Genomic DNA, 13,859 nt, shown 5'->3' with positions numbered 1-13,859 from the left:
TGGCCGGTCATCTGCCATGAATCTTTCTGCCCTGGAATAGCATCTCCAAAGAGTTACGTGTCCTGGCTGCGCTGAACAGATACATGCCATGTATTGCTTAGCCCAGACTCTCCTTGCCAGGAAGATATAAACCAACAGGAAAGTGTTTGGAGTAAACCAATATAAATGATGAGAGGACTGGCCCCGTCTATTCATGGAAAGATTAAAGGATGTAGGCTGAGCCAGGCGTGATGGTTCACACAGTACTTAGGAGGCTAAGACGGGTCGATTGCAGGTTCAAAGCCAGCCCTCGACACTTAGTGAGGCTCTCAGCAACCTAGAGAGACCCTGTTTCCAAATAAGAAATAAAAATCGGGCTGGGGGTGTAACTTGAGATAGAACATCTCTGGGTTCAATCCCCAGTATAAAAAAAAAAGTTTTTAAAACTCAGGCTGGGCCTGATTCTGTGACTGTGAGGGGAGATGGGAGATTATTCTTTCATGAATCAGGGAGGTAAGTAAATGGGGATGTGGTGGGAAGAAGGAGCCAGAAAGTTTGAGAGAAACTTGGGTATAATTGGGAACAAAATTATACCTAATACTGCTACTTATATCTTCACAGCAGCTTTTCTCAGTGGTATGGCACTAAAAATTAAAATAAGTAATGCCGGGCGTGGTGGCGCACACTTGTAATCCCCGCGCTTGGGAGGCAGAGACAGGAGGATCGCGCAGGTTCGAAGCCAGCCGCGCGCGCTGGCTTAGGAGACCCTGTTTCCAAATAAAATTGTAAAAATAGGTCTGGGAGTGTAGCCCAGAGGTAGAAGGGCTTCCAGGAACCCCAGTACCACCAAAAAAAAAAAAATTAAAATAAGTAAACAAAAATAATATTATATGTAAGAAGCCAGACAAAATGGACACTTACTGAATTATTTCATTTATAAAGAACTCCTAGATAGCCGGGCATGATGGTTCACACTTGTAATCCCAGCATTCGGGAGGCTGAGACAGGAGGATCGCGGTTCGCCGACAGCCTCAGCTACTTAGTGAGGCCCTTTGCAACTCAGTGGGACTCTGTTTTAAAATTAAAAAAAAAAATAGGGCTGGGGGTGTAGCTCAGAGGTAGAATGCCCCTGGGTTCCATCCCCAGTACTGAAAGAAAGAAAGAAAGAAAGAAAGAAAGAAAGAAAGAAAGAAAGAAAGATGGAGAGAGAGAGTAGGGAAGGAAGGAAGTCAGTCAGTCAGTCAGTCAGTCTAGAAAGTGCAAACTGATTATGTATAATCAGTTTAAATATATATGTGTGCCGGGTGTGGTGGCGCACACTTGTAATCCCAGCATTTGGGAGGCTGAGACAGGAGGATTGCAGGTTTGAGGACAGCCTCAGCAAATAGTGAGACTTATCAACGTAGGGAGACTCTTTTCAAAATAAAAATAAAATAGGGCTGGGATGTGCTTGGAGATAGAATGTCCCTAAGTTCAATACACACACACACACACACACACACACACACACACACACACACACATTTATTTATATATTTATTTATATATTTATTTATATATATTTATTTATTTATGTGGTACTGAGGGTGGAATACAGGGGCTTTTCTACCTCCAGGCTATACTACCAGACCTATTTTTATTTTTTATTTTTATTTTTATTTTTTTTGCGGGTCTGGGGATGGAACCCAGGGGCATTTGACCTCCGGGCTACCCCCCTGCCCTATTTTTTATTCTTTATTTTTGAAACCGGGTCTCACTGAGTTGCAGAGGGCCTCACTAAGGAGCTGAGGCTGTCCGCGAACCGCGATCCTCCAGGTCTCAGCCTCCCGAATGCTGGGATTACAAGCGTGCGCCACCACGCCCGGCCAGACCTATTTTTATACTTTATTTGAAAACAGGGTCTCACTAAATTGCTGAGAGCCTGACTCAGTAGCTGAGGCAGGCTGGCTTTGAACATGTGAGATCCTCCTGTCTCAGCCTCCCAAGTACATAGGTATGCACCACTATGCCCAGTTTGTAATAATAATTTTAGAAACCCTGACTGTCTAAAGAGAATAGGCTTTGTGTAAAGAGCTCCTCAAAAAGGGAAATGACATATTTATTGTATAGGAGAAGCTGAGCCAATATCTTTTGGGGGAGGGCGATACCGGGGATTGAACCAGGGGCATTCATTCTATACCTGAGCTACACCCAGTCTCTTTACTTATTTATTTATTATTATGGTACATCTACTTCTAGGCTACACTCCCAGACCTTTTTATATTTAGTTTGGAAACAGGGTCTCACTAAGTTGCTGAGAGCCTCACTAAGTAGCTGAGGCTGGCTTCGAACCTGTGAGATCCTCCTGTCTCAGCCTCCCAAGCGCTGGGATTACAAGTGTGAGGAACCTCACCCAGCTCAGTACAGGGGATTTAGCCCAGGGTCATTCTACCTCCGAGCTACATCCCCAGCCCTATTTTTTATTCTTTATTTTTAAACAGGATCTCACTGAGTTGTGGAGGGCCTCAGTAAGTAGCTGAGGCTGGCGGAGAACCTGTGACCCTCCTGTATCAGCCTCCCAAATGCTGGGATTACAAGCGTGCATCACCACACCTGCCTTTTTTACTTATTGTGAAACAGGGTCTTGCTAAGTATCTGAGAGTCTCCCTTAAGTTGCCGAGGCTGGCCTTGAACGTGTGATTCTCCTCTGTCAGCCTCCCAAGTACTGGGGTCACAGGGATGTACCACTAAGCCCGGTTTAAATACCGATCTTCACCTAAAAGATTATCTCAAGCAAACTTAGTCACAAACAGCTCTGTTTGGTCCTAGTGATGAGGGAAGAAAAATTGGGAGAGAAAAATTACCAAAGTGGTAGGCTATATTAGCTAATTGGATGCAGAAATCTTATTGGCTCTCAAAGGTTTCTGAGTAAAATGTTGAAATTTTATTGACTCCTAGGTGTGGTGGCACACACTTGTAATCCCAGCGTTTGGGAGGATCGTGGTTTGTGAACAGCCTCAGCTACTTAGTGAGGCCCTTTGCAACTCAGTGAGATCCTGTTTCAAAAAAAATAAAGAATAAAAAATAGGCTGGAAAAAAAAAAGGAGCCAGGCGTGGTGGCGCACGCTTGTAATCCCAGCATTCGGGAGGCTGAGACAGGAGGATCACGGTTTGCAGACAGCCTCAGCTACTTAGTGAGGCCCTCCGCAACTCAGTGAAACCCTGTTTTAAAAGAGTGAAAAATAGGGCAGGGGGTGTAGCTCGGTGGTCAAAAAAAAAAAAAAATCTTATTTACTTGACATCTGATTCTTAAAGATTTGGCCTCGTTTCCCTTAGGACACTGGGCTCTTTCAATGTCTTCCTGTCTCAAGCTGCACTAGGCCAGAATAGGGGAAGGGAAACCCAGCAGGGAATACCTCTGACCCTATAGCACCCACACTGGCTCCCTTTCCTCCCGGGATGGTGTGCGTGGAGGAAGGTCGAAGAAAGCACAGTGTGGCCCTCAGCGTGGCCACCAGGGTATGCTTGGTGCTTGGAACCTTTTACAGTAGAGGCTGAACATTCCTGAAATGCAGCCTGTAAGAGGCCCTCTCAGCTACTAGCAGGAAAGATAGAAGGTCCTTAGGACTTGCTTCTTTCTGGTTTTTTTTTTTTTTTTTTTTTTTTTTTTTTTAATGGTACTGGGGATTGACCCAGAGGCATTCTACCTCTAAGCTACATCCTCAGCCCTATTTTTTTAAATTTTATTTTTGTTTTGTTTTGTTTTTTGGCAGTTCTGGGGACAGAACAAAGGGGCATTCTACCTCCGATCTACACCCCTCGCCCTTTTTTTTTATTCTTTACTTTTAAAACAGGGCCTCACAGCCGGGCGTGGTGGCGCATGCTTGTAATCCCCGCGCTTGGGAGGCAGAGACAGGAAGATCGCACGGGTTCGAAGCCAGCCTCAGCTACTTAGTGAGGCTCTCAGCAACTTAGTGAGACCCTGTTTCCAAATAAAATATAAAATAGGTCTGGGAGTATAGCCCGGAGGTAGAAAGCCTCTGGGTTCCAGCCCCAGTACCACAAAAAAAAAAGAAATAGTGCTACTACTCAGTACTCCATTTTACCTACCTTCCGGGGTTTAAAAACTTAGCCAACATCCTCCCTGCCTTTCCAAAAGCTCCAAGGCAATCGGGTTGGCTCCTGCTTGGGCTCCCAACTCCATTTTTCCAGCTTTCCCTGGGTGGATGGGTGGGTGCCTTTCTTACGCTTCCAAGGAGCCCCATGCTTGCCCAGATTCTGATTTCCGGCATACATTTCTGTCTCCCCAACCAACAGTCGGCATTCCTGGGATAGCAACTGCTCTCGCTGTGTCTGCCCTGGCTAGGTCAAGGCCTCTTATAAAGGGAACAGTTGCCCACATACTCACAAGGCTTGTTCCAGGGGATGGTTCGGGGCTGGGGCCAAAAGAACCTAGCACTGCATGCCTCCTGCACCCTGGGGACAGACTTGGCCTGGATCGAAGCTGGAGACACCAGGCCAGCTTCCTGCCCACTCTGCCCCTTGTCCCAGGAAGCTGCCAAGGATGGCGGTTCCAGCTGGCAAGTGATGGGATTTTCTTCCTGGAAGGATTCTTGGCGTGAGAACAGGTCCTTGCCTCTTCTAAGCTTCTTTGGTGCCCTCGAGTTGCTGGGGACATAGAGGGAGGTAGAGAGGGAGAAGCTGAATCAGTCCCAGCTTTGCTTCCGAAACCCCTGTGCTCACATCCCTTCTGTTCCAAATGCACATGGCAGAGATTCTTGAGAGAGATTTAACCAAACCTGGGTAGAGGTGGAGGGTGGGGCTGGCCAAGCATCTAAAGCCTGGGAGCACTGACTTTGGCCACATGTCCCATCCTAACTGTGGCCTTCTTTAACATTATCTAACCAAGGTGAAGGGAAGCTGCTGCCCACTCAACTGAGGCAGAACAGGCCCACTATCAAGAAGAGGACAGAGCCAGGCGTGGTGATTCACGCTTGTAATCTCAGCATGGGAGGCTGAGACAGGAGGATCCAGGTTCGAGGACAGTCTCAGCTACTTACTGAGGCCTCCTGCAACTTAGTGAGACCCTGTTTCAAAATAAAGAATGAAGACGGGTGGGGTGTGGTGGTACACACTTGTAATCCCCGCGCTTGGGAGGCGGAGACGGGAGGAGTGCGCATGTTCGAAGCCAGCCGCGCTGGTTTAAGAGACCCTGTTTCCAAATAAAAAGAACAAAATATGTCTGGGAAGGTAGCCTGGAGGTAGAAGGGTTTCCAGGAACCCCAGTACCACCAAAAATAAAATAACGAAAGAAAGAATGAAAAATAGGGTGGGGGTGTAGCTTGAAGGTAGAATGCCCTGGGTTCCATCCCCAGACCCACAAAAATAAAATATAAAAGAAAAGAAAAGAAAAAAGAAAAAAGAAAAAATAGGGCAGAGTTGTAGCTCGGAGGTCAAATGCCTATGAGTTCCCCATTGTCAGACTTGCAAAAAACCAAACAAACAAACAAACAAAAACAAAGAAGAGGACATCTGCGGGGCATGGTGGCACACACTTGTAATCCCAGTATTTGGGAGACCGAGACAGGAGAATTGCAGGCTTGAAGCTAGCCTCAGCAGCTTAGTGAGGCCCTGTATAAAAAATATATATATAAATATGTCTGGGGATATAGCCTGGAAATAGAAGGCCCCAGAGTTTTATCCTCAGTATCTCAAGGGGGGGGGGGAGGAAGAGGAAGAGGAGATGCTGCTTTACATTTAGGAGACCTGGGTTCAGCCCTCAGAATTAAAAATAAAAAAGGACAGCCGGGCGTGGTGGCACACACTTGTAATCCCAGTGCTTGGGAGGCTGAGACAGGATCGCACAGGTTCAAAGCCAGCCTCAGCTACTTAGTGAGGCTCTCAGCAACTTAGTGAGACCCTGTTTCCAAATAAAATATAAAAAAATAGGTCTGGGGGTAAAGCCTAGAGGTAGAAAGCCTCTGAATTCCACCCCAGTACCACACACAAAAAAATAAATTAATTAATTAAAATAAAAAATAAATTTAAAAAATAGGGCTGGGGTGTAGCTTGGAGGTACAATGCCCCCGGGTTCCATCCCTAGTACCACAATAAACAAACAAACAAACAAACAAATAAATATCCAGCCATGTGTGGTGGCGCACACTTGTAATCCCAATATTCGGAAAGCTGAGACCAGAGGATAGCAGTTCATGCATTAGCTACCTTGTTTTAAAATAAAGGAGAAAAAATAGGGCAGGAGGTGTAGCTCAGAGGTCGAATGCCCCTGGGTTCCAGTTCCAGACCTGCAAAAAAATAAAATAAAATAAAATAAAAAATAAATAAAAAAATAAAAGACTAAATAAATAAAAAGGTGGTACTCACTTGAAATCCAGTCCTTAGGAAGCTGAGACAGGAGGATCACTGGTTCTAAGCCAGCCTCAGCAACTTAGTAAGGCTCTCAGCAACGTTGTGAAACCCTGTTTCCAAAAAAATAAAATTGGAGCTGGGCATGGTGGTGTATGCTTGTAATCCTTGCGCTTGGGAGGCGGAGACAGTAGGATCACACAGGTTCAAAGCCAGCCACGCTGGCTTAAGAAACCCTGTTTCCAAATAAAAAAAAGTATAAAAATGAGTCTGGGAGTGTATCCCGGAGGTAGAAGGGTTTCCAGGAGCCCCAGTACCACAATAATAATAATAATAATTAATAATACTAATAATAATAATTTAAAAATTGGAGCTGGCGTGGTGGTGTATGCCTGTAATCCTAGTACTTGGGAGGCTGAGACAGAAGGATCTCAGTTCGAGGACAGCCTCAGTAAGTAGTGAGACTCTCATCAATTTAGCAAGACTGTTTCAAAATAAAAATAAGCCAGGCGTGGTGGTGCACGCTCGTAATCCCAGCATTTGGGAGGCTGAGACTGGAGGATCACAGTTTGCAGAGAGCCTCATCTACTTAGTGAGGCCCTTTGCAAGTCAGAGAAACCCTGTTTCAAAATAAAGAATAAAAAAGGCCGGGCGTGGTGGCGCACTCTTGTAATCTCTGCGCTTGGGAGGTGGGGACAGAAGGATCGCACTGGTTCGAAAACAGCCTCAAAGGCATAAGAGACCCTGTTTCCAAATAAAAATATAAAAATAGGTCTGGGAGTATGGCCCGGAGGTAGAAGGGTTTCCAGGGACCCCAGTACCACCAATAAATAAATAAATAAATAAGAATAAAAAATAAGGCTGGGGGTATAGCTTGGAGGTAGAATGCCCCTGGGTTCCAACCCCAGTTCTAAAAATAAATAAATAAATAAACTGGGCGTGGTGGAACACACTTGTAATCCCTGTGCTTGGGAGGGTGAGACAGGAATATCGCACAGGTTCGAAGCCAGCCTCAGCTACTGAGTGAGGTTCTCAGAAACTTAGTGAGACCCTGTTTCCAAATAAAATATAAAATAGGCCTGGGAGTATAGCCCAGAGGTAGAAAGTCCCTGGGTTCTACCCCCAGTACCACAAAAAATAAAAAATAAATAAATAGATGAATAAAATAAATAAAATAGGATTGAGGATTGGGAGTCTCAGAGGTAGAATGCCTCTGGGTTCGATCTCTAGTACTACATACAAAAAAAGAAAAGAAATAAAATCGGAGCTGTGTATGGTGGCATACACTTGTAATCCCAGTACTTGGGAAGCTCCACAAATTACTGAGACCATATTTCAAAATAAAGAATAAAAAATAGGGCTGGGGGTGTAGCCCCAAGGTAGAATGCTCCTGGGTTCCATCCCCAGTACCACAATTAACAAACAAACAAACAAACAAACAAACAAACAAACGGACTGGGGATGTAGTTTGGACTTAGAATCTCCCTGGGTTCAATCGCCAGTACCAAAACAAAACAAAACAAAAAAACAACTAAGGGGCTGGGGATGTGGTTCAGTGTCCCTGGGCTCACTCCGGGGCCACAGCAGGCATGGTTGGTTGGAGCACTCCTCCATCTATAAAGGTCTGAGAATCTTGAGAAAACCTCAAGCCCCTCACTAGGCATGGCTACTGCAGAGCCCTTCCCCCAGCCCAGGAAACACATACCACTCATAGCTACTTTATTTTCCTTTTAATTTTTCTCAAGGATATACACCACATATCCCATGGGCAATAAAGCGCATTCAATGTGTTTATAAGCCAAACAGTCACTTTGTTTAAGCAAACACAAGTACAAAGTAAAATAAAACCACAAAATAATGAACTGCATGTTCATAACATACAAAAGTCGCCGCCTACTCAGTAGGTAACTACAACATTCCAACTCCTGAATATATGTATAAATTTACATTTTCAGTTAAAAAAATAGACTTCTGAGAGTTCAGATTTTGTTTTAGATTTGCTTACATTCTGTAGAACCAAGGCTCAGCTCAGCCCTCTTCCTTATTTTGCTCCCAAAGCCTCCCCCCATCATCACTCCCTGCCCCCCTTAAGGCTAGAGGTGAGCGTGCCCCTCACAATTGCACATGTCAAGCCATCGGCGAGGCGCATCACACAAAAGGCACCAAGACGTGAAACTTTTTGAACCGAAAGGACGAAGGAAAAAATTTTTTTCAAAAAAAAAAAAAAAAGAAAAACCAAACCATATTTTGCCACATGTGAGAGTACAGTCGAGCAATATTTACAAAAAGGTTAACGGAACACCACTCTGACACATGCTCTGATTAATACCTAGGACTGCTGTTTCAAAAGAAGCTTTGAACTTATTGTCGCAGCATCATCACAAATTGAGGATCACCATTGGTTTGCTTGGCTTTTCTTCCCCCACCCCCCAAAGTGAGGTTCTTAACTCCAAATAATACAATAGAATATGCAAATTATCATCACATCAAGAATACCCCAAGAAAAACGAAATCCATGGCACAGACACTGTACAAAGGTACAGGGCAGGGCTCTGAGGGACCCAGCCCCATTTTGCCAACTCAGTTTTCTAGCATCGAAGGGAGCAAGGGGTCAGGCATACGATGGAGATGATACTGAAATGGTTTATCCAATATCCATGCAAATCAAGTTCTTTGGATAGAGGTGGAGAACTTGGACATGGCTGTTTCAGGCAGCTGAAGTCAAAGGGAACTGGAATGGGGGAGGAAAGGGAAGTGGACAGGAAGGACCGGTGGCCAACAGGCCTTCCCCTCCGAGGAGAGAGGGAGGACTTGGCTCTGAGAACCATCTGACCTAAGAGGATCCCTTTTTGTGACCATCGCCTCCTCCTGTCCGTTCTGTCTCTTGTGTTTCTTTTTCCTCCCTTCCCTTCGTTTTCATTTTCCCTTCAGCAAATTTCAATTGTTCTGGGAGAAAAGGTCGCGGTCATGTCCGAGAGCCCCGTGGAGGCGCTGAAGGAGTTGGTGACGGTCGAGGAAGGGAAGCTGCTGACCTGGGCAGGGAAGGCCGGGGGGACGGAGGCGTAGGTGGTGGTCACCGAGGGCGAGGGGAAGCCACTGTGCACAGGGGACGGGTAGGTGGAGGAGCCCGGCGAGGAGTAGGAGGTGGGCACCGGGGACGGGTAGGAGGCGGCGGCCGGGGACGGGTAAGAGGTAGCGGCCGGGGAGGAGTAGGAAGGGAGGGAGGAGGTGGCCGAAGAGGCCGCCGCACTCTTGTCGGCTTTCTTGTCCTTCTGCCGCAGGTGGATCTTGGTATGCCTCTTGCGCTCGTCGCTCCTGGCAAACTTTCTCCCGCAGATGTCACAGGCGAAGGGCTTCTCGCCCGTGTGCGTGCGGATGTGGGTGGTGAGGTGGTCACTGCGGCTGAAGTTGCGCATGCAGATGCGACACTGGAAGGGCTTCTGGCCTGTGTGGATGCGGATGTGGCGGGTGAGCTCATCGGAGCGGGAGAACCGGCGATCACAGGACTCCACCGGGCAGGCATAGGGACGTTCGTGGGGGGGCGTCTTGCTGGGCCGGTTGGGGTACTTGCGCATGCGGCTGGGTTTGATGAGCTGGGACTGGTAGGTGGTGTTGAGGGCCTTTAGGTCTTGGGAGCCCGACTGAGTGGCAAAGGCCTTTATGGTAGAGAGTGGAGTGAGCGAAGGCTGCTGGGTACGGCTCTCCAGGCCCTGGAAGGGCTTCTGCTCTGGGGCGCCCAAGCCCAGGTCTCCCTGCGGCTGTGAAAACAGGTAGTCTGGGATCATGGGGACCTGGAAGCCACCCTTGGCCGAAGGGTAGGCAGGAGGCGGGTACTGGAGCGCCGAGCCTCCGGAGCTGGGAAAGGCCTGGCCCTGTGGCTCGGGGAAGATGTCGGTGTTGGGCGTGGGGAAGGTAGGTGCTGCTGAGTAAATGGGGCTGCTGTCATTGGATGGCACTGCGCAGCTCAGGGCTGGGCTCTGGGAGGCAGAGGAGGAGGAGGCCGCTGGAGATGGTGCTGAGGACGAGGAGGCCGGTGGGTTGGTCATGCTCACTAGGCCACTGACGAGGCTGAAGAGGGGCTCAGGCCACAAGGTGTTGCCGCTGTTGGGTGCAGGCTCCAGGGAAAAGCGACCAGTGTAGGTGATGGGGGGCAGCCGAGTGGTTTGGCTGGGGTAGCTTGTCTCCACCATCACCTTCTCGTTACTCAGAGAAATGTCAGGAAAAGACTCTGGAGAGAGAGAAGGGGGGGGGAGGTTACTGGAGAGCAATCACTGGAGGACAAGGAGGACCGAGCTGCCAGGCAAGAGGTCGCTGGCTACCATTGACTCCCGAGCTGGTTAATAATTGATAGCAGCAGATTGCAATGTTCCTGGACCTGCTCCAATGGCAGAGCCCATTTCAACAACAGCTGACGCAAATACGGAGAATCCCCTCCACTGCAGCTCAGCTCCCAGCGCTCGCTCCGCAGCAGCCTCTGCGCGGGCGAGGGATTCCCATCAGCATCCCCAGGGCCACGGCTAGTGCGCGCCCCCTACCCTGGGCTGCAGGGACATTCCTGGCCATGGATCTCGGCCCTTCCTTGGGGACAGGCAGCAGGCAGGGCCAGCCTTTCTAGAGGGGCGCAGTCCTGCTCATCAAAACAAGCCCTCCCCCTCTCTACCCACCCACGCAGCTCTAGATCTCTCTATCCAAAACAAAAGCTCAGTCCTCTGCGCACCACTAGGGTCGCGGGGCGAAGGGGGTGGGCGCAGACATCCCTCTAACACGATCCCCCAAGACAGGCGGAATGCAAAGGAAACCCCGGCGGCATCCCCAAGGTTCAGGAGCACTTATGCGGTAAAGGGATGGATGTCAGGATGGTGGCAAAGGGGCTCACCCTGGGCGCAGGCCACTGCTTACCTGCGGTCAGGTGCTCGTAGGGCTGCTCGCCCGGCTCCCCCTGAGGGTTGAAGGCGCTGCTGCTGCTGCTGCTGCCGCCGCCCCCTCCACCTCCGCCGCCTCCGCTGCTGTTGCTGCTGCTATTACCGCCGCTGCCCTCTGGGGCTCCGGCGGCACCGAGGAACTGGGGAGCCCCGTTGCTCAGCAGCATCATCTCCTCCAGTTTAGGGTAGTTGTCCATGGTGGGCGAGTGAGGGAAGGAGCCGAACGGGTCGGAGATCTGCAGCGGGGACATCAGCTGCATCTCGGCCTTGGCTGCGGCCATCCCGGACGAGCAGACAGGCGCCTGGTGTTAGGTCGGGTGGGCGCACCCGAGGCTGGAGCTGCGGGGGGCACACTGGCGAGGGGCTGGCCGTGTCACATGCGGGGAGCGGGGCACACTGGGGGGGCGCGGGCGGGACCCCCAGCTCGCCCTCGCCGCGGCGGTGTGGGGCCGCGCTGCCGTGGAGGCTGGGCAGGGGCCGGTCCTGCGGCGGTGGAAGCTGGCGGCGGCGAGAGCGGACGGCGGCGGCGGCTCCCCAAGTTCTGCGCGCTGGGATCTCTCGCGACTCCCCAGATCCGCCTCTATTTGAAGGGTCTGGCGCCGCCCGGGCCCGCCTCCGTCGTGACGTACATGGCCATATATGGGGAGCAGGAAGCCCTAATATGGCAGGACCGGCCGGGAGGCCCCGGAGTGACGTGAAGCGCCCCCATCCCAGCGAGGTGAACTCCGGGGCCCCGCGCCCCGGGCCCCGCGCCCGCACCCGCACCGCGAGCGCCTAGGCTCTGGGGGGCCCAGCGCTGGAGCCGCCGCGGGGGCCCGGGGCGCGGGAGCCGCGGGGTTCCCGGCGCCCGCCCCCCGCCCCCCGCGCCGGAAGCGCCGGGCCATATCGGGCCGCTCCAAATAAGGCGCTGCCCAAATAAGGGCTGTTCCGGCGGGGGATCCTTCCTGATCCTTATATGGCGTTTCCGGGCCGCGTCGCGCCCGCGCTCCCCCCTCCCCGGGTTCCGAGCGCGAGCGGGGACGCCGGGAGGGCGCGCGGCCGGGCGGCGGGGCCGTGGGAGCCGCGGCCGGGAGGGGGGGCTCGGCGGGCGCAGGGGAGGCGGGGCCTGCGCCGCGGCGGGCAGCGTCTCCAGCGGCCGCCGGGGAAACTGAGGCCAAGAAGTTGTGGCCGCGGAGCTCTTGGGGCACCGCGTGGCGCGGGCACTTGCTCCTCTGCCACCTGTCGGTGGCTGCGGCCCCGGGGTCCCTCTGCCCCACCCGGGGCCGAAAGCCCGCTCCCGGCACGCGCGGGGAGCTCGGCGCCGGGGTGGGGAGAGCGCGGCCGCCCGGCGCCCCCGGGGCCCGCGGAGGCGGCCACTCCCCGCCCCGGCCGGGTCCTGGCGGCGGCTCCGGGGCGCCTGCGGGGCGGGGGCCGCGGCCCGCGGAGCGGCCCGGTGCTGCCCCCTGGAGGCCCTCCCTGCGGCCGCGGCGTGGCGCCGAGCCAGGCGGGGGCGCCTGCGACGCAGTGAGCGCGAACTGAGCAGGCGCCGCCGCCGGGCTCTCCCGCAGTCCTCGGGGAGGCCTCGCCGCCGGCGCCCAGACTCCGAAGCAACACTCCCCTCCCCGGCCGGCCAGGGGCGGGGCGGGAGGACGGCGGCGTCCGCGGGTCTCCCGGGAGCGGGGCGCGCACAGGAAAGCCCTCTCCGCCCTCACCCGCAGTCAGACGCGCACCCCCAAGGAACAGGGATTCCAGGGAGGGAAGGCTCCTGCTCTAGCTCCGAATTTAGGGGAGGTGCTGTTTTTCTTGACTTAAAAAGAAAGAGAGAGTGTCTGCGTGCAAGGAGGGTGTTGGCACCCGAGGGGAGGGGGTGGGTTAGGATCTCCTGAGCCTCGGCAACCTCTGGAGGTTCGAGTCAGAGGGTTTAAGGGGGAAGAGGTGCCTCTTGGGGCTCATCCTTCGTAATCCCCCCCCCCCATGTTTCCTTATAAAAATAATTCAAGGACTCCCACGATGAACCAGGCAGGACTCCCTCGTCGTAAGTGCTTGGTCTGGGTGAGGGCCCCTAGACCCAACCACTGACTATTAATGCAGGAGTCATGCGGCTGTCTGATGCCTCCCGGTGCAGGGCAGGAAGGCCAGGCAGGATCAGAGGGTCCCAGTGTCTGATGCCCATTTTGGTATTCTCTGGTGGGGGCACCCCAGCCAAGGTTTTGTATCTCACTGTTTGCAACTGCAAAATGGGACTGTTCATGCTATCCATAGGGAAGAATTGTTGTAAAGACCAAAATTTACATGGATTGCTATCTGTAAGATCCTGAGCACAGTGTCTGCCTTGCAGTGGCACTCAATAAACAGTAGCTATTGTTACTCTCAAGGGCACTGGACCCACCCACCGTTCACCCACCCATCAGCAGCCTCCATGAAAACCCTAGTGATCTTTTTCTGAAAAGTCGTGCAGAGAGGGAGAAGCATTCCAGTCCTAACACAGGGGACATTGTCCCTAATAGCTAATCTGAATCCTTCTTGCTACAATCGAACATCTTTTCCAAGAGCAGAATATTTCAATCTCGACTGGGCAGCAGGATCACTTGTAGAACCCTGGAGAAGATAGGTTTGCCTTAGACTAGCTGAATC

At 51.9% G+C, this 13,859-nt stretch overlaps 1 protein-coding gene across 1 annotated transcript; it reads right to left on the bottom strand.

Moving 5' to 3' along the window:
* Positions 1–9,251: 9,251 nt before the first annotated feature.
* On the bottom strand, positions 9,252–11,527 carry EGR1 (early growth response 1; the record flags this gene model as incomplete). Its single annotated transcript, XM_080708133.1, has 2 exons — positions 9,252–10,552; positions 11,224–11,527. The coding sequence occupies 2 exons, from the start codon at positions 11,525–11,527 to the stop codon at positions 9,252–9,254; spliced, it is 1,605 nt and encodes a 534-aa protein (XP_080564259.1).
* Positions 11,528–13,859: the final 2,332 nt, after the last annotated feature.

This window comes from Muscardinus avellanarius (assembly GCF_963383645.1).
Source record: "Muscardinus avellanarius genome assembly, chromosome: 1".
NCBI classification, from domain to species: domain Eukaryota; kingdom Metazoa; phylum Chordata; class Mammalia; order Rodentia; family Gliridae; genus Muscardinus; species Muscardinus avellanarius.
Note: the sequence above shows the minus strand (reverse complement) of the source record. Positions and strands in the feature narration are given on the sequence as shown.